We start from the raw sequence: 24,392 nt of genomic DNA on the forward strand, positions 1-24,392 counted from the left end.
TGAGAATTGAACCCAGGGCTTTGTGCATGCTAAGCAAGCACTGAGATACATCTCTAGCCTGAGTATGTGTGTGTGTGTGTGTGTGTCTGTCTGTCTGTCTGTCTGTCTGACTGACTGTGTCATTCATGCATTTGGAGGTCAGAGGACAACTCTTTGAAGTCGATTTTCATTTTTCCATCTTGTTCTGAAACACAGTCTCTCTCGTCTCTGTGCCTGCAATGCATACTCCAGGCCAACTAGCCCATGAGCTCTGGGTGACTCTCCTGCCTCCACTTCCCATCACGCTATGGAAATCGTTAGATTATAAACATACACTGCTGTCTCCAGCTTTTCTCATGGGTTACATGGATCCAGACTCAAGGATCTGAACACAGCTCACCAGGCTTACACAGCATGCGCTTTACCCACTGAGCATCTCCCTGGCCCTTCCCCTGGCCTTTTGAGACAGGGCCCGATACGTAGCTCAGGCTATGAACTTCTTATGTGCCTGAGGATGGTCTTGAACTCCTGACCCTTCTGCCTCCACCTCGCACAGGCCTGGCTTACAGGCATGCACTAGCATGCCTGGCTGATCTTGACGCTGGCTGTACCTTGTGTGAGTCTCTTAAGTTTACCTTTGGAACATTTGTGTGCAGAGCAACATCTACCAAGCACGGCTGCATATGGGGAAAATGTGCACAGCCATCCACATATTGACTTATTTATTATTCCTGTAGATAAAATGGCTCTTTGGCAAGAATGCCTGCAAGGAACAAGTATAAACATTCAATACTACGCAGTAAATCAAATTCTAGACATCCTTAGCAGCATTAGTAAATCATGTTTTAAACATTAAAATGTTTTAAAACAGCGAGCACACACACATTTATATTTATTGGCCCATATCAGTTTGAATAAAATTATATAATATAAAGCCATTCCACAGCTCCATCAGGAGCTACACAAAGGGTTTTTCTTCCAGGATGAAATCTCCACTTGATTCTTTTGTGCAGTGGCCACTTAGGACAACGGACTGAAATCTAGTCAGGAGACCTTGGGCCTCAGCTGCATCTCTAGCCTGTGGTCTGAGATTCACGATTCTGTCTGGAGTTGGACCTTTATATCCTAAAAGGAAAAGGACTGACCTTCAAGGTCATAGCTCCGTCCCACACACTCAGCGCACCCCAGTGTGTGCTGTATCATGTGTGTATAGGATATGTAGGTGTGCACATGTGTGTCCACGCATGTGGAGGCCAGAGGGAGATGTGGAAAGTATTCCTCAATTACCTTCTGTCTATATTTATTATTGTTTTGTTTTGTTTTGTTCCGAGACAAGGTTTCTCTGTGTAGCCTTGGACTTTCTAGACCAGACTGGCCTTGAACTCACAAAGATCCGCCTGCCTCTGCCTCTCGAGTGCTAGGATTAGAGGTGTGTGGCACCACGCCTGGCTTTATTATTTATTTTTAATGTACAAGGGTTTTGTCTATATGTGTATCTGTGCATCACTTACATACAGTGCCTACAGATGCCAGAAAAGAGTGTTGGCTCTCCTGGGACTGGAGTTACAGACAGTTGTGAGTTGCCATGTGCTGGGAACCTAACCCAAGTTCTTTGCAAGTGCAGCCAATGTGCCTAACCACTGAGCCATCTCTGTCTAACACCCACAACCTTCAGTTCTCACTGAAACTGAAGCTCTGGCTGGCTACCTGTGTCCACACCACTCCTCCACCATGATGCTAGGGTTACAGGTACACACCACTGTGACCAGATCTTTCTATGGGTTCTGGGTAACCGAACTCGGGTCTCCATGCTTGTGTAGCAGGTTTGCAGATTTAGGCACCTACACCCTCCCTCAGCTCAGTTTAAAAGTCTCTTCTCTGTTCCAATTGTCTGGAGAGATGACCCATCCTCTATGCGGTGCCTACATAGTGCAGTGTCTCCCAAGGGACCCGGGCACTTTTCTTTGTTTGACCTCTAGTCAATGCAAAGAGAAACTGTACCTAAACCTAGAGGGATAGAGGAAAGATGAAGGGGGTGGGGGTGTCTGTGTGTCACATATTTATACACAAGCACATGAACGGCCGCCTCTAAAAAGCTGGGGCAATTTATACTGTCCATGGAGGAGTGTTCAGCGCCCTTCCCCCGCAACCCCGCCCCCGTGGTTTATACAATATCATATTGCAGACTATGCAATACGTTCCCCCCACCCCAAATCCCAACTTCCTGAATGGTGCTTAAGCCACCAACAATGTCCTCAGACACCATTACCTGGGGCTCACCAGGCACCTGCTGTCCAGGATGGCCCCTGCACTTTGAACTGTGGCAATCCTTCACTGAATTACCTCAGAAGTACTTTCTGATTTCTGAGTCAGACGTCTCATGTCCGAGCACCTGGTTTGCATCTGTCTTGCAGACCCTGGGCCACTTTCCTGTGTCTGACCATTACGAAGCCTAGGCCAGGGTCAGCAAGATGGCTCAGTGGGTAAAGTGTTGGCCACACAAGCCTGACAACCTGACTTTCATGCCTAGAAGCCACACTCTGGCTCCTCAGAGTTGTCCTCAGACCTCCACACATACACGGTGTTATGTGTGTGCATGCCCACATGTGTGTGTGTGCACGCGCGTGCGCACACACACACACATACCAATAATAATAATAATAACAGCAACAAGAAGAAATAAAGAAAACAAAAAGAAGCTCCAGCCGGCCAGCTTCCTCTGCCCACGGCTCGCATGGCTACAGACCCACACTGCTCATGACCTGTGCCCGTTCCCAACCTCGACCTCATCATCTTCCCTTCCTTAGCCATCCTTTTTATCTTTACCCATTTTATCCTACAGTGTGAATGTTTAAAAATGACGTGCAATCTTTTCTAGAACAATCCAGAGCCCCAGATACACTCGTACCTAGGCTATGTCAAACATGCTCCCACTGCACGCGACTGACTGGAAAGTGTTTGGCTGTGCTGGGCAACCCTTGCTGCCTGCCATCCACAAACCTGGTGTCCACGCCAGCGCCTCAAACCACTGACACTTCTCCGGGCCTTTCTTAAAGAGATCATCTTGTCGGCTGACCTTGCCAAGCATGTATCACTTTTGATAATAAGGACCCTATAAAACAGAGATGACCTTCCATGTTTTGCTGAGGCTTTGAGATGAACAGGGAGTCTACCCAAGCCTTTCTAGCAAATTCCAGAGCTGGCTCTCTCAATTTCTAGCTTGGCATTCTGGTTCTGATTTTAGGGTACTCCTCCAGCTTGTCTCAATGAGTACAAAGGAAGAGGGGGTTCAGTTACCACTTAGCCTGTTGATGGGGCATACTATATACAGTGTGCTCTGAGGCTTCTAGCAACAGCAGGGGTGGGGAGTGGGGGGCTTACATGGTCCCCGTGATGGTTAATCATTGTCAACTTAATCGATTGAGTTGAGGATGACTCACACCTCAGGGTGTTTCACAATGGAGTCCATCAAGATTCAGCAGCCCTATCCCATGGACTAAAGCTGAACTGAATAAAATATAGAGAGCCAGACTGGCACATGCATTCGTCTCTGCTTCCCGAGAAGGAGTGTAATGTGACCACTTTAATGCCCGAAGCCATGACTTCTCACCATGCGGGACTGTGTCCTCAAACTACGAGCCCAAACCAAACCCTTGTTTACTGACATTGTGCCCACCAGGCATCTTGTCACAGTGAAGAGATATTAACTAAAACACTCCCTAATCACAAAACACAAAGACTGGACAAGGCAGAAAAAATAGCTAGACCAGTCAAATGAGGCTCACGGGAGTGAGCAAGGCTGAAGGCCGCTAATGGTCAAATAGGACTTTAGGAAGGCCAGGTTTGACCATTAGCACAAAGAGAGATCCATTTCTGCACTCACATGTGTGTGAGTGCATGTGCATGCACATCTGTGTGTGTTTGTGTATGTGTGACAGGAGCCAGGCAGCTGAGGCAGCGGGGACAACAGGGCCATTGGCCCGACTGAGGAGAATGTCCCAGAAACTGGCCAAAGACAATCTGGAGAGGGTAAGGATAGGAGACCGTGGGCACCAAAGAGCCATCTGGGGTCTGAGGCGGGTTCTCTAGGACCCTGCCCTCTGGGTCCCTGTAGCCAGGCAGAGCCCAGAGCACACGATGCCAGCCTTGCTCCCTATTAGGCAAAGCACAGTACCATCTGTATGGTCCCAGGAGCAAGAGCAGGCGTTTTATAACTTCCTTTTCTTTTTCAGTCTACATTAAAAATAAATGTTCCCTTCAGCGCTCAGATGTATATCTCTGGTGCAACCTGCCCACATTCCCTCCTGCTGCCCTTTCCAGAACATGGCAGGGGAAGGGAAGGAAGAGATGGAGAGAGGGAGCCAGTCCACCCGGCTGATGCCAGTGCATCACACCTCTCCCAAGAGGGAAGCGCGGCAGGCACGGCCACACATGGTAGAGAGTGCCCAGAATGCATGGGGGACCAGGGAAAGTGGAAGTAGAGGAAGCGGGAGCCAGCAGCCAGGCTTTCTTCCCGCCCCCACCCTCCCGCGCTGCAGGACCTTGGCCAAGTCACACATCCCGTCTTTGCATTTATAGTTCATGCAGTGGCTGGAGTCCCCTGCTGCGGCTCCAGCCCTTTGGTGGCTGTCCTCTCTGCACATCTGTACCTCCTGCCATGTGTCCTGCTACAGACCTTTTGGCTCTCAGATGCTGGGGCCAAGACTGACCCAGCTTAACTTACTTGAGCTCGTTACACCCATCTTCACCTGTTAAATAAAGAACTGCCCCGGCATCTCACAGGAGAGGCAGGAGAGTCAGAAAGGCACAGACAGAACCTGGCGCAGTGTCTGGCACATGCTCCCGGATGTCAGGTGGTGGTGTCATCCCTCCTCCACTTAGTTCCTCCTCTTTCAGTCTTGCCTGCACACACACACACACACACACACACCCTTTCTTTGAGCCCCACAGCCTGCACCTCACAATTGAGCATCATCTTAAAAGACAAATCTTTGTGTGTGTGTGTGTGTGTGTGTGTGTGTGTGTGTGTGTGTGTGTGTGTGTGCATATGTGTTCATGCGTGTGGGCATGCAATGTACAGCCTCTGGAGGCTGAGAGGAGCAGACCATAGACACACAACAAGGATTGGAACCTCCTCCAGAGCCTGACCCCAGCTAACTAAGAGTTCCTAAGAACGTGTGCCCTGGACCATGGCACCACTGCACCGTCAGTAACTAGTCCAGGGACATCCCATGCAGAGCAATGCTGATGCAGGGACCGTGAAGAGAACCCCCTGCGCTACCATCTTCACTCGTGCCATTGGCTCCCAAGCAACCTTGCTCAGCACCCCACCCGCCTGACTCTGGGGCCAAAGAGAGACAATTTGTGCTGCTCTAAAGACAGAATGGGGCCTAGAGAGATGGCTCAGAGGTTAAGAGCACTGACTGCTCTTCCGGTGGTCCTGAGTTCAATTCCCAGCAACCACATGGTGGCTCACAGCCATCTATAATGTGATCTGGTATCCTTTTCTGACCTGCAGGTGTGCATACAGAGTACTATATACATAATAATAAATAAATTAAATCTTTTAAAAAAAAAAAGACAGAATAGGGAATGGATAAGGCACCCTTATTCCATCTCTCTTTCAGTGTCCTACAGCTGGGGATAGACAAGTCTTTTTGGGGGGTAAGGGCTGTTTTGTTTTATTGTTTGCTTGGTTTTTGTTTTTCAAGACAGAGTTTGTCTGTACAGCCCTGGCTGTCCTGGAACTCTCTCTGTTGACCAGGCTGACCACAAACTTACAGCAATCTGCCTCCACCTCCCAAGTGCTCTGGGATTAGAGGTGTGCACCACTACCGCCTGGGTGACAAGTTAGTTTTTAGAGATTTATTGTATTTGTATTTACGTGTATACATGTGGGTATGTGCACATGAGTGCAGGTGCCCCAAGAGGCTAGATAAAGGCTTTAGATCCCCTGGAGACTGAGTTAAAGGCAGTTGTGAGCTGCCCAGTGTGGGTGCTAGGAACTGAACTCAGGTCCCCTGGAGAACAGCGGTTCTGGCAGTTATCCACTGAGCCATCTCTTGAGCCCAAACAAGTCCTAATCTGGGAAAACAGCACCTCAAACATCCCAGTCTTCTTAGCCACTGTAGTTAGGGCTGGAGGAGGGCACGGACCAGGCAGGGCAGCAATAACTGGCCTTAGAGGGACCAGAGCAGCCTCTAGCCTTGCCGTTCCCACAGCACTCTCAGTGATGGAAAGAGTTTGTGTATGTGTGCTCACGTGTGTGTGTGTGTGTGTTTGTGTGTGCATGTGTATGTGCGTGCATGTGTGTGTGTGTCTGTGTGTGCGTGCGTGCATGCATGTGCATGGGATGCTGGAGAGATACCTCAGCGGTTAAGTGCACTTGTTCTTGCAGAAGACCAGCCTTCTGTTTCCAGAAGCTTCACGGTGCCTCACAACTGTCTGTAACTCCAGTTATAAGGGATCTGACGCCCTCTTCTGACTTCAGTGGGCAGTGCATGAATATACACGCAGGCAAAACACATGCATAAAACTGAAATTAATGTAAAAGGCGGGGCACTGGGGAGATGGCTCGGTCAGTCGATTACCCACTGTGCAAGCATGAGGACCTGAGTTGGATCCATAGCACTCATATAAAGGGTGGATGCAGCAGTATGTGCTTGTAATCGCATCACTGAGGAGGTGGAGACAGGAGGGGCCTGGAGGCTTGCTGGCCAGCCATCCTAGACAGCTGGCCAGCTCCAGGTCCAGGGAGAGACACTGTCTCAAGGAGAAAAGTGGGAAGCAATTAAGGAAGACACCTGATGTGGATCTCTGGCCTCCAAACCATGTCTGTACACCAGTGTGTGTATGTGTATGCACACACACACACACACACACACACACACACACACACACACACAAGATCTAACTATTGGGAGGTGAAACATTTGTTCAGTTTCACCACAGAGCACCACCAAATTATCCCACGTGTCCCTCTACGCTCCACTCCACGCCACTCAGCTCAGCATCCCTTGCCGTTACTCGGGTCTCCACTCAGGTCAGGCTCCCATCACTGCCCCCTTCCTCCCTCCATTCACCTCATGTTCACGGTCTGTTTGCCCAGAACTACCCTCAGCTTTGGAGGGGAGAAGCAAGGGCAGTCACACCCCTCACTGGGGCAGTACCACCTGTTTTTTTATACCTTCCCTTCCTTACCCCCTAACACACCCTCAACCGCTCTCTCTCACAGACCTGCCACCGCTGGGGTACCCAACAATTTGGTTGTTTTTTTTTCCCCTTGTGTTTTGCCTCCATCTTCTGATTTATATGGCTAATTCTCTGAAAGGCAACACTTTGTTGTATCAGGGTGCCGCTATTATTTAATGCAGTGGTCCCCAACCTCCCTAAGGCTGCAACTGGACTGACACCTCTTGCATGGCAGGGACAGGGCCAAAATGCCTGCTATCTGGTGATGCTGGAAGTGGGTACAGGGGGAGCTGGATTGGGATTAGGATACAGGAGAAAGCAGTTTGGGTTAAGGAGGACTCAGGATGCTGAGAAAGGCGTGGGTCATGAACAAACCGTGACAGAAATTACTCCCTTTGCCTCTCACACACAGCGGGAATTCAGGGACCTCATCAGCACCTTCTGCGTCCCTGGTTTCTATGCTCATGGGAGCATCTAGGGCAATAAGAGAAGGCTTAGACTGTAACCCAAGTGCACAGTGGCCAGGAAGGCACCTTAGTCGGTGAAGCACTTGTCCAAGATGCACAGGGCTCTGGTTCCATGCCCAGCACTGTGTAAACCAGGTGTGGCAGCACACACCGGAATCCTAGCACATAACTAGATTGATTGATTGATTGATGACGGTCTGCACCCTTCATCCTTCTGAGATTTGAAACATCTGCACTGGATGGGGTTGCAGAGCTAAGAAAGGGGGTGCAAACATTCCCAGGGAGACTTAAGCCCATGAGGGACCAAGCCCCTGGCATGTGAGGGGTACAGGGCATAGGCAGAAGACTTGAACAGAGCCCAGGACAGGGAGCCTTGCCCCTTCTACTATGGACTCATGGGAAGGACCGTGTTCCACACTACAGTGGGAAACTGGGGGCAAGAGCTATTGACTGGAGGAAGCACCCACACAGTAGGGGCTCAAAGAGGGACACCCTCAAAGAATGGGTACTGGGCCGCGGCAGCCGCAGAAGTGGCCTGGGCACACTGGCTTAGCATCCGTGCTTCTGTATAAATTGGGATCTTTTTGCCACACACTAAAGTGGGGGAAAGTTCCCATCTTTAAATGTTAAGCTTAAAATAAGCCCCGACACGGGTGCCAGTGGATCTGTGAAATCTGCTGACTAAACTGGCACCGGCGGTGCCTGTGAGAGAACCAGCTCGCCCCTCCGGGAGCTCTGGGGTACAGGAGTGAGGTTACTCTCAGGGTAAGCAGGAGGGCATGGGGTCGAGCCGGGACACTCATGGAGGCAGGAGGGTGCTCAGATGCGGCATCTAGAAGCTTCTCGGCTGAGGCACCTGCCAGCCTTCCTCGTCCCTTCCCTTCGTCACTCAGGGGCCCAGTTCCTAGCACATTCGCTGGCACCCTCGTTTCTATTTTGGTACCCGTTCTCAGTGGCTTCTACATGCGTGTATTTCTTACTCACTCTGACCAGGGGCTTCATGAAGGTGTGGACTGGAACCTTCCAGCCCCTTTAGGACCGGTAAGGAAGGAGTGTTCAGGGCTGTCGGGCCACCTCAGGACAATTGGAGGGGCTCCTGCAGCTGAGGGGCATCAGGCTTCAGGTGGAAGTGCTGGGGAAGCAGACATGTTCCTTCCATATAAGGTAAGGCTGTGATCTGGTGGTGGCGGGAGTCAAGAGTGGGACCCGTGAGATGTGTCACGTGCAAGCACGGGACGGGACGCCGTGGGTTCTCCATAGGCACGGGCTCAACTGGAGACTTACCTCTGACCCACTAGTGTGACTCTTGGGACATGGCTTTCTGGGACTCAGAAGCAGGTCAGCTGCTGGGTGGTCTCCTGGGACATCATGTCTCAAGCCATGCTGACTGTTCTGCCTCAGTGGAGAGGTCATGTCGCTCTCTTGAGGTGTTCTGTCTCCACACTGTGTGCTAACTCTGGTTCTTGTGCATGGACTCTGGCCCATACTGCATACCTGCTTTCACAGTACACAGCCCACAGCGATGGAGGTCTGCATTCAGGCCTGGATCCCTGCAATAGTGGGTTTGTCTGGGGTGTGAGGGGACAATCTCAGTAGCACTATACAATGAAACCCTGTCTCAAAACAAATACACGGGGGAAAAAAAAAGCACCACCACCAGAAACAGCTACAGCTCTTGGGTCATGAGCCCATATCTACCTGTGAGTGGCCAGCTCAGATGCCCAGGTCTCTGGTTTGATATTGCCAAATGACGTGCCGACGTAAATGTTTATAAAAAGTGTTATGTCAGAGCTGAAGAGATGGCTCAGTTGGTGAAGTGCTTGCCTTAGAAGCTTGAGAACCTGGGTTCAATCCCACCAGGAGCCACTTTAAAAAGAAGCGGGGGTCTGGGGTGTGGTGACACATGCTTGTCTTAGCACAGGGGAAGTGGGAGGAGGAGGATCCTTGGGGTTCAGGGGCCAGCCTAACCAGCTTGCTGAGTTCCAAGCCAGTGAGGGACTGTGTCAAACACAAGATGGATTGTACCCAAGGTTCAACACTTGAGGCTGTCTTCTGACCTATACATACACACCCATGCACGCACACATACACACACCGAGACACATGCAAAAACAAAAAATCACCATGACAGACTCTTACGTGCTCACCTATTAACTATTCCACACCTCTTTTTCATTCATAAAAATCTCTGTATGATTGAGAATCAACTATATAACAGCTAAACGCCCCCATGAAATGCCACTGTTGTATGGGACTCCCAAGAAGACTCTGCGAAAACAGATGACTCAGTTGTGAGATATTTCACTCTTTCCCTTTCTATCCTCTTCGAAATATGCCTATGACTAGATTCCAGCAGCCATCACGTGGGCTGTGAGATGACAATGTACAATAGAAACCCCACACTGAGAATGAATGACGGAAATGGATGCCAGGGTCCTGGTGGCCCTGAGCAAGCCGTTCTACCCACATCCGAACTTCTTTGACATGCAAGGTAAATCGTGTTATTTAAGCCACTGTTACTCTGAATTTTCTACACTATGCAGATGATCTCCCACATAACTGATAAAACCACAATAAGTTCTAAATGACAGATTTACAGATGTCATGTTCTCTGAACATAGGATTAAGATATAATAATAACAACAACAAATTAACACGTTTGACAAAGGAATCACTTATTCTAACTTAAGTGGCCTAGAGAGGCCTCAGCAGTTAGGAGCAGGTGCTGCTCCTGCGCAGGACCCAAGTTCAGTCCCCAGCCCATACTAGATGGTTAACAATCACTTGTGATCCCAGTTACGGGGAAATCTGACACCTCTGGTCTCCATGGCCACAGAGGCACGGTCACGGACACACACACACACACACACACACACACACACACACACACACACAATTTAAAAAGAAATCTTTTTTTTTTTTTTATCTCAACTAAGGAGGATTCAAAATTATAACTTCAGACTTATTTGGAAAACAATAACAGGGTTACATTATGTATATATACACATGAAAATATACTGGTATTTTCCACAGGCACATCCCAGCCTTAAACACTTTCATTAGGAGAAAAGAATGAGCAATCAAGACACAAAGTTGTTTTTTGGTTTTTTTTTTTTTTTGTTTTGGTTTTTTGTTTTTTGTTTTGGTTTTTCGAGACAGGGTTTCTCTGTGTAGCCTTGGCCATCCTGGACTCACTTTGTAGACCAGGCTGGCCTAGAACTCACAGCGATCCGCCTGCCTCTGCCTCCCGAGTGCTGGGATTAAAGGCGTGCGCCACCACGCCCGGCTCAAGACACAAAGTTTTTTAAAAAGGCAGGCTGGGGCCTCAGAGAGATGGCTCAGTGGGTAAAGGTGCTTGTCGCCAAAACCTATAACCTGAGCTCAAGCTTTGGAACCACCTGGTGGAAGGAGAGAAATTACTCGACCCATGTACTCTGGTGCACGCACACATACCTCCCCTCCCTCCCACCCTCCCAAAAAAGTAATAAAAACAGTTGTTTTCAGAATACCAGGCCAGCAACGTAGCTCAGTTGCTAGAGTATTTGAGTAGCACACACAAAACCTTTGTTCACACAGATGAACCAAGTGCAGCGCTGCATTGCCTGTGATTTCAGAGCTCTGGAGTTGAAGGCAGGAAGATCAGAAATTCAAAGTCTCATCCTCAGCTACCTGGCCAACCCGAGCTACTATGATGGCCATTCTACCTGCTGAAACCTTTCTTTCTTTCCTTATTTATGTATTCATTTATTTATTGTATATACATTATTCTGCCTGCATGTACACCTGCATGCCAGAAGAGGGCACCAGACCTCATTAAAGGTTGGTTGTGAGCCACCATGTGGTTGCTGGGAATTGAACTCAGAACCTCTGGAAGAGCAGCCAGTGCTCTTAACCACTGAGCCACCTCTCCAGACCTCTTTCCTTCTTCTTTATTTTCTTTTTGAGAAGTGATCTCACTGTGTTGACCTGACTGGTTTCAAACTGCAGGGCTTGAGTGATCCCCCTGCCTCAGCCTTCAGTGGAGTGCCAACTCTAAGCATAAGCTTTGGAAACCTACTCCGAAAGAGTGCTTTTACGCAATGCCTGTAGGTACACACATGACTAAAACCTGAAGCTCAAGCCAGACTTCTAACAGAGGTGACCTCTATGAAGGAGTGGGGGTTGAAGCATGTCGTAAGGACCTGAACTTCTAGTTTGTATTGTTTGAATTCAAAGCTAAGAAATCATTAATGCGTTGCTTGTATAAATATTAAATATTTTATGTTTACATTTTACTCTTAGTCAAGTCTCATGTATCTTAGGGCTTTTAACTCCAGGTAGTTGAAGCTGACCCTAAATTCCCAATCCTCCTGTCCCCATCTCCAAAATGCTGGGATTACAGGCAAGAGCTACCATACCCAGCATCAAAATATTATATATATATATATATATATATATATATATATATAAACTCTTGGTGGTATTTTTGAATCCCAAAGAACATATTCATATATTTCTTGTATAAAATATACATCTTTTTTCCTTTAATCCTAGAGATATTTTTGAACTCCAAAGATAAGAGAAAAATATATCAAATGATTCCCAAAGAAATGGGGGCAAAATTTACTTACAAAAGAAAACACATTTGAGCCAAATATTGCTCATGCATGAAAGGAGAAAAAAAGACATTGTCTGCAAAGCAACAATGCAGACAGTGGATGGGCCACAAGCTCCAACTGCTACTCAAAAGAGCATCTTGGCCAAACACAAAGCCTAGTAGTCATGACATCCGAGACAGCTGTGAGAGGAGTCCAAATCATTTCCAAAAACTGGGCAGGTGTATAGAGGCAAAGGCTAGAGGAAGAGGAAGCCTTGGTGGCACAGGGCTGTAATCTCAACCCTCAGGAGGCTGGCACAGGAAGATTAGGAGTTTGAGGCCAGCCTGGACTACATAGTCGAACCCATCTCAGCAGAAGCAATGCCCCAAAATGTAAATGCAGTTCTTGGTCTCTCTTGGTCCACAGGCTCCTTAGCCAACCCCATCAGACAAAAGTTCTCCAGGACAGAGTTTGTCTTTTCTACCTTTGTGTCCCAATCTTAGTGAGAGTCCTTTATGAAATAATTGTTAGGGGAATGCGGTCTTAGGAACTTCACTTTCGTGAGAGTTTCTGCTGAAGAGCCTCTGAGCACTGGTAATAATAGTTATTCAACCAGAAAACAAACAAACAAACAAACAGGCCAAGTGGTGTGCTAAAACCTTTCCTGGGGTGGTGAGTTCATATTTACTATTTGATTTTTTTGTATTTATAATGTTTATATATAGAATGCAACATACCTGTGCTATAAAATAATGTGAGTGAATAGTCATCACCAGAATTAGGAGGGTCCTCTTCCAAAGGGCCAATTAAGAACCAGTGAAAACAATCACTCTAATATAAATGAGGAATAAAAAAAAAGGGGGGGAATGGCAAAGCATAATTAAGAAGCCAGAAAAAATAAGTTGAAAGCTAGGTCCAGAGTGGGGATAAAGCCAGGTGGTAATGGCAGGTGCACACCTTTAATCCTAGCACTCAGGAGGCACAGGCAGTGCTCTATGAGTTCGGGGCCAGACTGGTCTACAGAGCGAGTTCCAGGACAGTCAAGGCTACACAGAGGAAACCCTGTCTCAAAAAAACAAAAACAAAAACAAAAATAAAACAAAACAAAAAGGGTGGGGATAAAGCCTGAGTGGGAGAGTGCTGGCGTGCAGGGGCCCCACATCCCATCCAGAGTCAGGGAAGGCCAACACAGTGCTGCACACCTGGAATCCCAGGACCCAGCAGGTACAGACAGGAGGAGAACCGCAAGTTCAAAATTGACCTCAACTACATATCGGGGCTAGCCTGGGCTACATAAGACCTTATCTCAAAAAATGAAAAATAGATAGAAAGATAGAGAGCTCATTTATTTTAAGCCAAATGTAATGGGATACACTGTAATCTCAACACCTGGGAGGCTGAGGCAGGAGGATGGAGAATTCCAGGCCACATAGAGAAAGTGTCTCAAAGAACCAAAATAAAGCAATACTCCCCAAGGACAGTGGGTGTGGCTCAGCGCTAAAGAACTTCGTTAGCATGCACAAGGCCTTAAATTTCACCATAAACATTAGGGGGGAAAGTTGAATTAAAAAAAAAAAAAAAAAAAGAAATATGGGGGGGGCGATAAAAGAATTTCAAAATTAAAAGTGCATAAGTCTACGATGAAGCCTTTCTGCACACACGGAGGCCTAGAGGGCAACGCAACATGCACTGCACTCTGTTGCCCATGCCCCTCGCTTCCGTAAGGGATTGTGGAAGTGTTGCCTTTTCTGTACTAGCCAACAGGGACGGCAGCACGGTGTTCCTGCCGCGCTCCGCCCCTTCGCCACAGGAAGTGAAGTGAAAGGTGCAGTGAGTGAGTCCTGCTTGTCACTCCCAGTGCTGTTCTCCCAGATACACAGAGCCGTACACCCATATACTATATATACTATCGCTTTGCACATTTTTAAACATGATATAAATGACATCAGCGAGTATTACTACTGTGCTACTATTTTCTCATTCAGCACTGTTCTTCAGACTTAATCCATATTCATAACGCAGAATACTTAACACAGGAAAGAAATCATGTGCAGGGCTAAAACCCGACTCCAAAACCAAACAAAAAGAACACCAGAAACCCTTTCTGAATTAATTTGCAACTTCAATTTCCACAAGGTGCCCTTGTCTTCCCAACTCTCTGGTTCCTTTGGAAAAACCCCAGACTCCAATATGAGGGTCCGAGGAGCTTCCCCACCTGGGTCCGTCTCTGTCAGACCCCTTCGGTGGAGCGTTGAATGATAGCAAGGGAAAGGACACGCACACCCTTTCTCCCAGCGGTGCCCCGCCAGGGACGGGAACCTAGAGCCTCTGCCAACTATTTATGAACAGTGACGCTGCCAGACAATTGAAGCTTCACTTTGGAAAAGAAAAGCCTTTACAGGTAAGACTTACAATTGGCGTCCCGAAAGGAATGTAACCTGTGGTGGGGAGAGAAAAGGAGTCAGGTCCCCATGGACCTTCTGGGTCTCATGAGAGAGACCCAGAAGCCTCTGGGGCTTGCTCTGCCCCATGGCCCTGGTGAAGAAGGCCAGGACAATTACAGAGAGACACCGCAGCCTTCCCTTGACCCAGCTCTCCCCAAAGCAGAGGGCTCACTGTCCCCCAACAGTCCCCTCTCTCTGTTCCCTAGCTCTCAAACAACTGCAATTCCCCCCACCCGCCCCCAAAATCCAGAGGCTGGCCTGTAGGCAGAACAGCCTGTCACCAGCAGTTTCCTTCCTGAAGCACAACACCTAGCCCCCAGCCCTGCAGTTCTATCTCCTAAAGAGCCCTGAGTGTTTTCCTTCTTCCTTAAGTGTTTTTTTTTTTTTTTTTTTTTTTTTTTTTTCCTTCTTCATCTTCCACCTGAGGTGGGCATGTGTTAGATGCCAGAGCTTTTAAAAGCTCTGGTGCTCTGGCTCGTCAGCCTCAGAGAGCAATAGAGAACTGGTGAGGTTTGGCCAGGTGCTGGCCTGTAAACAAGGCGTCCACACTGCTGTCAGTGGGCAGCCTCCTGTCCCTTACTTAGTCTCTGACTTACGCTAAACAGTCAACTGATGGGCAGGCACCAGGGACCACACTTATCTGAGTTGCTTGAAGAGCCCAGGTTCACAGGAGCCTGAGCAAACACAGCACTATGTGCTGGTGCCATGGCTCTCCTGCGCCTCCCTCTGGGGACAGGGCCAAGTTTTTTTTGGGGGGTGGGTGGGCTGGGGCTAAGGGGGCTGAAAGGAATGCCTGCTTTAGAAAGGTCCAGAATTATAAAAGAAGGCAAGCTGGGATGTGAGCCTGCTGTGCCAGCAGAGGGACAGTGAACAGCTCCAACTCTAGGGCCTACATGTTCAGAGCCTGTGCTGCCAAAGCCCTTCACAGCAAAGGCAGGGGCGCGTGGCAGTTCACACCATGGCATCATGCACCCAGGTCTTGGCTGAGTCTCTCTGAGGTCAGGCTTTCTGAGGCAGGGCATCGTCATCTGACTGAGGTCGCCTTTCCCAGCCAGGTGGAAGCCTTTCCAAGGCAGCATTCCTCCACATCGTCCTCATGAATCAGAATAGGCACAAATGGTTCAGGAAAGATGGCAGCACACCGGTGTGAGTCTATCCCTCTGCAGAGTGACTTGGGGGAAAAGGCCTATCCTCCCAGAGCTGGGGGAAGGGCCCCTATCTCAGCCTCAACTAGTTATTCTGAGCCCCAAGTGTGAAACACACAAAATAGGCCCTCTCAGAGCTGCCAGGCAGGGACTTCCTGGGTACAGAAACTCACAGCCCCTGTGCATGTGGGCTCCACAGGACAGGAACCCTGCCTTGTGAGCACACACTGCACAAGTCTGCCCAGAAGGAAGGGTTAGTTAACAACGAGGTCAAAGGACAGTGAATCAGTCTAAATGTTACAGCCTGGGACAGGGAGCAGGTGGTGAGAAAGAGTGCACTGCCAGGGGTCAGGTGGGGCTTGGAGAAGCCAGGGCTTGCCCACAGCTGGAGGCACGAGGATGCTGTTGGGGAGGGGTTTGTGAGCAGTTGGAGGCCAAGATCCACGGCAGAGGCCACAGCGCTACCCCAACCAGAAGGTGGAAAGGAGAGACAGGTGTGTGCCCGGTCTAACGTGATTGAGCTAACGTGGGCACGTGGGCACGTGGGCACGTGGCAAGAGTGTGGCTGTATGCAGGACAGGCTATGGCCTTCTCTGGTGCTCTGCTGCGACTGCTGCCTCCAAATTGAGATCATCAGGAGGAAGGGAGCTCATAAGATGGAGGTACCTGAAACAACCAGGATGCTCACAAAGTTCCAAGATGCCAGAGGCTAAAAAAAGCAGTAGACACTTGGTGATTGTCTAGGTGGCACTGTATATCAAGTGGACATGGAGTGCCAGAGAGGCAGCTGTCATGAGTTATCACCTATGTCGGGATGGGCTTTTTGGTAATGCTCCTGCCTGAGAGCCAGCAATGTTCCTTTAAGTAACCCTAATAAAGTTGGTGGTTCACCAAAGTCTATAAGTGGACTGTTTCCTTGGGATGCCATTAGCACCTTTCCTGGAGTATGTACACGTTTTTTCACATCTTCACAGGAAAAGTTCATATGCTATCTGAGATGTGGCCATGGCTAGCTTGGCCACAGGCAGCACCACAAGCTGGGCAGAACCAGGGGGGTCTTGGGAGCTCACCTGACATTCTGAAAGGCATGAAGATCTTCTCATTGGTGTCCGGGTGTAGGATAGCCTGGTGGTTAGGGAGAGGAGAAGCGGGGAGAGACAAGTGGAGGTATTAAGGAGGGGGGCAAGGATCCCCAAGAAGACCCTCCCACTTGTGGCTCTGTGTGTTGCCTCTGGACAATTGGTTTTGCCACTTCTCAGAATAAAAGAAAACTCAGGCATGAGCCAAGGTCTTCCTCCTAATCCAGTCTCCCAGCCCCTGGGAACCAAGACTGGCCACTTTGAAGCCTCCTTGCCTTGCCCGCCACACAACAGGCACAGAATCAGATCGGCTGCACGGAAGCTGGTCCTGAGTTCCCAGGGTGAGGGCATCAGGCCAGAACCCTAGCCGTCAGATGCTCGGGCCCTGGGGTGCTAGAAGAGAGGAAGGGGTGGGGAAGAAGCTGGGCACCCAGTAGCCATGGGATGAGGTCTTCTGCTAGATCCCTGAGACAGGGAAAGAGGGGGTCCAAAAAAACACAGAGAAGGAGAAAAAAAGAACTCAGAGGTGTATTACCTGTTTGATTTTCTGTGCACTCCAGAGCTGGAAAGAGAGAGAGAGAGAGAGAATTAAAAGCTCCTTGTCGTTTAAGCTCTATGACCCATGTTTTCTTTTAATTAAAAAAAATTTTTTTTTGTTTTTTTTTTGTTTTTTTGAGACAAGGTTTCTCTGTGTAACAAGCCCTGGGTGTCCTGGATTCTCTTTGCAGACCAGGCTGGCCTCGAACTCACAGAGATCCACCTGCTTCTACCTCCCCAGTGCAGGGATTACAGGTGTGCGCCACCACGCCCAGCTTAGGTTTTTATTTAAGATTTATTTTTATTTATGAATACATAAGCACATATGGTAGTTTAGATAGGAATGGCCCCTACAGCTTCATAGGGAGCGGCACTATCAGGAGGTGTGGCCTTGTTGGAGGACGTGTGTCACTGTGGAGTCCGGCTTTGAGGTCACCTATGCTCAAGCTACACCCAGTGTGAGGCACAGCCTATGGATCAAGATGCAGAACCCTCAGCTACTGCTTTAGTACCATGTCTGCCTGCTTCCCGCCATGATGATAATGGACTAAAACCTCTGACTTGTAAGCCAAAGAATTGCCGTGGTCATGGTGTCTCTTCACAGGGATGAAACCCTGACTAAGCATGTTGTCTGTGTGAGTGTACGCCACATGTGTGCATGCTTGTGGAGATCAGAACAGGGTGTCGGATCCCCTGGGGTGGGAGATGCAGGCAGCTGTGAGCTGCCCCATGTTGGAGCTGGGAACTGAACTCAAGTCTTCTAGGAGAACAGCCAGTATTCTAACCGCTGAACCTCCTCTCCAGCCCCCATCTATTTATTTTTGAGACAGGATATCCTATAGCTGATGATGACCCTGAGCCCTGATCCTCCTGGAGCCTCCACTTCCAGGTATGTTACCGTACTCATTTCATGGGGTCCTGGGAATGGAACCCAGGGCTTTGAGTATGCTTAGGCAAGCATATAGCCCTAGCCCACTTCTTTTGTTTTGCTTTGTGTTCTTTCTTTTTGTTAAATTCAATTTTTTAATTGGGATGTCTCCATTATGACATTTTCATATGCATATGTCATTATACCTGGCAAGTACTGTGATGTTTAACCAAAGGAATTTTGAGACAGGGCCTCTTGTAGCACAGGGTGTCCTTGAACTCTTGACCTTCCTGTCTCCTTTCCAAGGGCTGGGGTCAAAGGTGGACACCATGATAACACATGCTTCTTGAATCAAAACATGACACGTGAACATCCACATTGGAAAGCATAGTGGCCTGTGATAAGATGTTTGAGCTGAGTGCCTGCGATCTCAGGAGGTAGAGGCAGGAGGATTAGGAGTTCAAAACCAGCCTGGGATACTTGAGACCCTATCCAAAACCATTAAACAAACTGATGTTTGAAATACCTAGATGAAAACGAGCCCGGATACACAGACAATACAGAGAGAGAGTTCAGAGGAAACAAGACAAAGAACCAGAGAGAACTTGAGAATTTTGACAACGCTGTAGTATATTCAGAGAGCTAGACACGGAGTGGTGCGAGGAAAAGGGGAGGGGCAAACTCTTTCTTCCTGTCTTCTGTCCTCTTTCTCCTCTTCTTTTAACCTTCCTTAAAAAAAAAAAAAAAAAAAAGGCGGCACACACATTTAATCCCAGCACTGGGGAGGCAGAAGCAGGTGGATCTCTGTGAGTCCAAGGCCAGCCTGGTCTACAAAGTGAGTTCCAGGACAGCCAGGGCTATGCACAGAGAAACCCTGTCTTGAAAAGCAAAACAAACATACAAAACCCATTTATTTATTTGTATACTTCATGTAAATGGGGGCGGGGCACGTATGTACACATGCATGCAGGGCTCTACAGAGGCCAGACGAAGAAGGCATCAGATCCCTTGGCACTGGAGTTTCTAAGCCATTGTGTATAGCCAGACTTTTGGCTACTTTGTCGGTTCCTTTTTCTACCACTCTTCTCCACCCTTATTCTACCCTTCCAACCCCCCCCCCCAACACTAGGTAGAAGAGAGAGAAGATTAGAGGGGCGAGGGGCGTCAATATTGCTAGACTACTTCCTGCAAGTTCCTTGCGGCAAGTTTGGTCTTCGCCATAAGGATATTCACTTTCTTCTACTCATCTAGCTGCACACAACCACTTGACAAACTGCAACAACTCTAACAACAGCAACCAATAACCACCAGCACCAGCAGGGGGAGGAGGCGCTGCCACAGCCCCTCTCGGGGCTCTAGCATTTATATACCCTCTCAAGAGTCCCCAGATTTCCAAACGCCACACCCTTGCAGGAACTATCAACAGTTGGCAAAAATCACGCCTCTGTCAGAGCACGAGGCAAACCACAGTCAGCTGCTGTGGACAATCTGAAGCAGCCTCACACTCTTACCTGGTTATTAAAACAAGAACATATTCCCATAACATTTCTGTGGGTTTTTTGTTTGTTTGTTTGTTTTGGGTTTTTTGTTTTGTTTTTGTTCCCATAACATTTCTGTGGGCTTTTTTGTTTGTTTGTTTTGGGTTTTTGTTTTGTTTTTGTTTGTTTGTTTTTCAAGACAGGGTTTCTCTGTGTAGCCTTGACTGTCCTGGACTCACTTTGTAGACCAGGCTGGCCTTGAACTTACAGTGATTCACTTGCCTCTGCTTCCTGAATGCTGGGATTAAAGGCGTGCGCCACCACAGCCCGGCACATTTCTGTGTCTTTAAAGAAACCAAAATTACAAAATTCTCTCTACAATTGTGAGCTTCCCAGTGTGGGTGCTGAGACTCAAACTCAGGTCTTCTGCAAGAGCAGTGTCAACTGTTAACTGCTGAGTCACCATCGCGCCGCCATGTTTTGTTCTGCTTTTCAAGGCAATCTTACATATCCCAGGCTGCTCTCAAGCTCTTTACACAGCTGAGGATGGCCTTGAAATCCTGATCCTCCTGCCTCCATCTCCTGGGTGCACATCACACTTTGTGCAGGGTGTGGTGCATAGCTGGAAAGCACTCAACCAACTGAGCTGCATCCACAGCCAAGGCTTCTGCACCCAGGGGTACGAACAGGTGGAGGCCAGAGGTCAACATCACATGTCTTCCATCGCGCTCCACTATATATTTCTGATTCAGCTGGACTGGCTGGCCAGTGAGCTCCAGGGGTGCTCTTATCTCTGCATCCCCAATGCAGGGGTTCACGATGCTTGTCACCCTCTATACTAGCTTTTACATGGGCGCTGGTATTGAATTCAGGTCCTTATGCTTGCACGGCATAGCACTGGATGAGCCATCTCCCCAACCCCCCAGAACGTCTTCTATTCTTTGCTCTTTTTATGTAGAATCATTTTAGAATTCTGTGTCTTGTTCACATATTGCCTCTTCAAATTTAATTGTTATCTATGTATATATATTATAGATAGATAGATAGATAGATAGATAGGTAGATAGATAGATAGGTAGGTAGATAGATCTGGCTATAAAAGGCAAGACCACACTTGCCCAGCATGCTGTGGGTCAGCGGTTCTCAACTTTTCTAATTTTAATATAGATCCTCATATTATGGTGACCCCCAACCACAAAATCATTTTGTTCCTATTTCAGAACTATAATTTTGCTGATGTTATGAACTGTAACGTAAATGTCTGATATGTGACACCTGAAAAAGGGTCATGTGACCCCCAAAGAGCCTTGATCTACAAGTTGAGAACACTGCTGCAGTTTAACCAGTTCGTTAATTAATATAATAAAGGCAACTAACTTGTAGAAAAAGAAACATTGTGCACTTAAAATTAGGAGGTAGAGGCAGGTATATCTTTGTGAGTTCGTGGCCAACTTGTTCATAATAAATTCCAGAATAGCCAGGCAAAGTGAGAACCTGTCTCAAGGAGGTAAAATTTTTTTAGCTGGGTACAGTGGCACATGCCCGTGATCCCAGCACTTGGGAAAGCAGAGGCAGGCGGATCTTTTTGAGTTTGAGGCCAGCCTGGTCTATAAAGGGAGTGCAGGACAGCCAAGGCTACCCAGAGAAACATTGTCTCAAGAAACAAATACACAAAACAAAAACAAAGCACTTTACCCAGGTAATGGTGTCGCACTCCTTTAATCCCAGCACTTGGGAAACAGAGATAGGCAGATCTTTTTGAGTTCGGGGCCAGCCTGGTCTACAAATTGAGTTCTAGGACAGCCAAAGCTACACAGAAAAACCCTGTCTCGGGGGGTGGGGGGGAAGCGGGGGGAGAAGCCTTTTGCTTTTATGTTTAATTTTGTGTTTTAATGAAATAGGATGCATAGCATCCAAGTCCTCTATTGGCTCCTTTGGTACGTGAGGGATTAAATGCCCTACAAAATCCTCACAGTTAGAGAGCAGCAGCTGGCAGGTGGCTGACCAGTTAGGAGTCTGTGTGACTGAGCTGAGTGGCAGAGGTGATGTGACATGCACCTTTCCCAGGCCAGTGCTCCCCACCCCTATATGTTCTGTTAGAACCGGACGGGGCTGCAGCACAGCCTTGTTGATGCTAACAGGACACCACCCTGGGAGGGTAGACATGAGCCAGCCAAGCAAACATCCCTTCCTTCTTAGCAGGTATTGTGTCTCCACCAAAAGCAGAGAATCCATACACAGGGGCAGGCACTTTGGCCCTGGTGCAGCCACGATCTTGCCTTGTCCTCCTGGTTAAATTCCCACACACTTTTGACTTGTGCTTTTTTTTTTTTTTTTTTTTTTTTTTTTTTTTCTTTAAGTCAAAGCACACCTGTAACCCCAGCACTCAGGAGGCTGAAGCAGGAGGAGCCTGGATTCCAGGCCAACCTGAGCTATACATCAAGTTCCAGGCCAGCCTGGGCTACAGGGAGGGAAAATTGTCTTAACAAATCAAACACAAATAAACCAGAAAAAAAAAAAAAAAATTTACCAGAGCAGAACATGGTGACACATGCCCACATGACTCTGAGTTCTGGAGGTGGAGGAAAAAGGATCAGAAGTTCAAGGCCATTCCCAGCTACACGGTGAATGAGAAGCCATCCTGGCCTACATGAAACCCTGTCTAAAATAACCACCACAATAGTCAGTCAGTCTACCACACCAGGCACAACTCAAAAGAACAGGCTGAGGACACTGGGCTTACACGTCTAGCTGGGTTTTTCCATGTGATCTGGGGACCCGTGAGTTAAATCCTGGACGCAGAAAAGGCGCAGTGTGGGTACTGCACACAGCGAAAAGGCTGAAGTTCCACAAGCCACTCAGAGAGCCACCCTGGGACATACAACCATGCATAGAAGACCAGCTGTGCTACAGTGGCCCACGATCCACATGGACAGTGCCGGACGGCCGGGAGCCCCAGCATCTTCATGGGGGCACACAGAAGCACCTCTACTCTAAATTGCAGCCCCAGTTTTAGAGCTGATTCCCTCCTTTGTGCTCAGCCCAGCCAGCACCCTGCTCACCTCTGGCTAAGCATGGAAGTGTGTGGCCCTGACCCCATGGGCCTGACTGGCTTTAGTAACAGCCCTGCCTGGACCTGACAGCTGAGACTGTTTGGCTCACTTGGAGAACAGGGACAAAGGGCAGTGTGGGGAAGCCATCTGGGTGGCCAATGCCTCTGCCTCCACGTGGAGACTAAGGGAGGGGTAGGCTGGGGGTCTCACAGGCTGCTAGGAGGCAGGAACACCCCAGCACCCAAAGGGAGAACAACAGCCCCACCCCCAGTCTGGCTCATTTACTTCCCCTCTGTCTCCTAGCAAGCTGCTTTTCTAAACCTCCTAAGGCAGCAAAGACAGAGCCTATTTAAAACAACCTCCAGAAGGTAATTAAACAGAGCCTGAAGGGGACCCTTCTGTATGGCAAGGACGCCTCCATTCAACAAACAAAAAACTTCCTAATTGATCAGTTGGGCCCATTGCATTATAGTACACCATTAATTGCATTGCCATGGTAACGCCCAGGTACCAGGTACCTATACAAGCTATGTGGGGTGAAAGGAGCCCCCGGTTCTACAGATACAGGAAAGAGGAATGTCCAGCCTGCTTCTGCAGCACTGTCGCAGCCACAGCTGTGGCTTCTTCACACAGGGAACTTCTCTCAAGGCAAAGGTCCGTCCCTACAGAGGACCCCAGGTTTGAATTCAAGACCCCCTCCCCATCAGCTTATTAGGAAATGTGGGATGATTTACTTGGTCTTTCTGAGCCTCCAATACCTACCTCTTCTGTAATATGAAGATGGGGGTATTTGCTTTCAGGTTTATTGTAAAACAATTCATCTAGTGGGCAACTGTTTAATTAAGCATCCACCTTGCATTAAGCACTAAAGATGTCTCAACGCAAAACAAGGTGGCTCACTTGGTAGAACACTGTCTCAGGTGACCCGTGCCTGTAATCCTAGCACTCTGGAGATGGAGGCAGGAGGATCAGGAGTTCAAAGTCATCCTCAGCTACACACTGAGTTTGAAGGCAGCTTGGAACACATGAGACATGCAGTACAGCAGTTTCCTCCAAAGTCAAACGCTCCCTCCAGGAGGAAGGCAAGATCATGAGACTGGGAAGGCAAACAAAAAGTCACATATCTGGGAAGGCAGAAACTTGGGCAATTCCAGAAGGTGTCCAAGGGTTATTGAAACTCTGCATAACCACTGAGGGAGGAGACTGAACAACCAAGCTGAGAGAGACTCTGGACTGTGGCGCTCCGCAAGCCATGCATCATTCATTGCTGTGCCTATGATTTGTTTGTTTTTTGAGACAGGGTTTCTCTGTGTAGCCTTGGCTGTCCTGGAACCCTCTTTGTAAACCAGGCTGGCCTCAAGCTAACAGTGATCCGCCTGCCTCTGCCTCCCGAGTGCTGGGCTCAAAGGTGTGCACGACACCACCACCACCACATCTAAGAAAGCAGCTGTCAGCCGGGTGTGGTGGCACATGCCTTTAATCCCACTACTCAGGGAGGCAGAAGCAGGCAGATCTTATGAGTTTGAGGCTAGCCTGGTCTACAAAGCGAGTCCAGGCAGGACAGTGAAGGCTAC

At 48.5% G+C, this 24,392-nt stretch overlaps 1 protein-coding gene across 3 annotated transcripts in view; it reads right to left on the reverse strand.

Annotated features, from left to right (window-relative positions):
* Sfxn5 (sideroflexin 5) overlaps nt 1-24,392 on the reverse strand; it is a 118,570-nt gene that overhangs the window by 58,158 nt on the left and 36,020 nt on the right. For 2 of the 3 annotated variants that reach the window (XM_051154825.1, XM_051154827.1), the window contains exons 4-6: nt 17,418-17,444; nt 16,874-16,928; nt 14,627-14,652 (exon numbers count right to left, since the gene is read on the reverse strand). In XM_051154825.1, the coding sequence (XP_051010782.1) occupies nt 14,627-14,652; nt 16,874-16,928; nt 17,418-17,444 (108 nt within the window). The remainder of the gene's footprint in view (nt 1-14,626; nt 14,653-16,873; nt 16,929-17,417; nt 17,445-24,392) is intronic. The other variant, XM_051154826.1, reaches the window with a different exon arrangement.

The sequence above is a fragment of the Acomys russatus genome, chromosome 13 (assembly GCF_903995435.1).
Source record: "Acomys russatus chromosome 13, mAcoRus1.1, whole genome shotgun sequence".
In the NCBI taxonomy this organism is placed as follows: domain Eukaryota; kingdom Metazoa; phylum Chordata; class Mammalia; order Rodentia; family Muridae; genus Acomys; species Acomys russatus.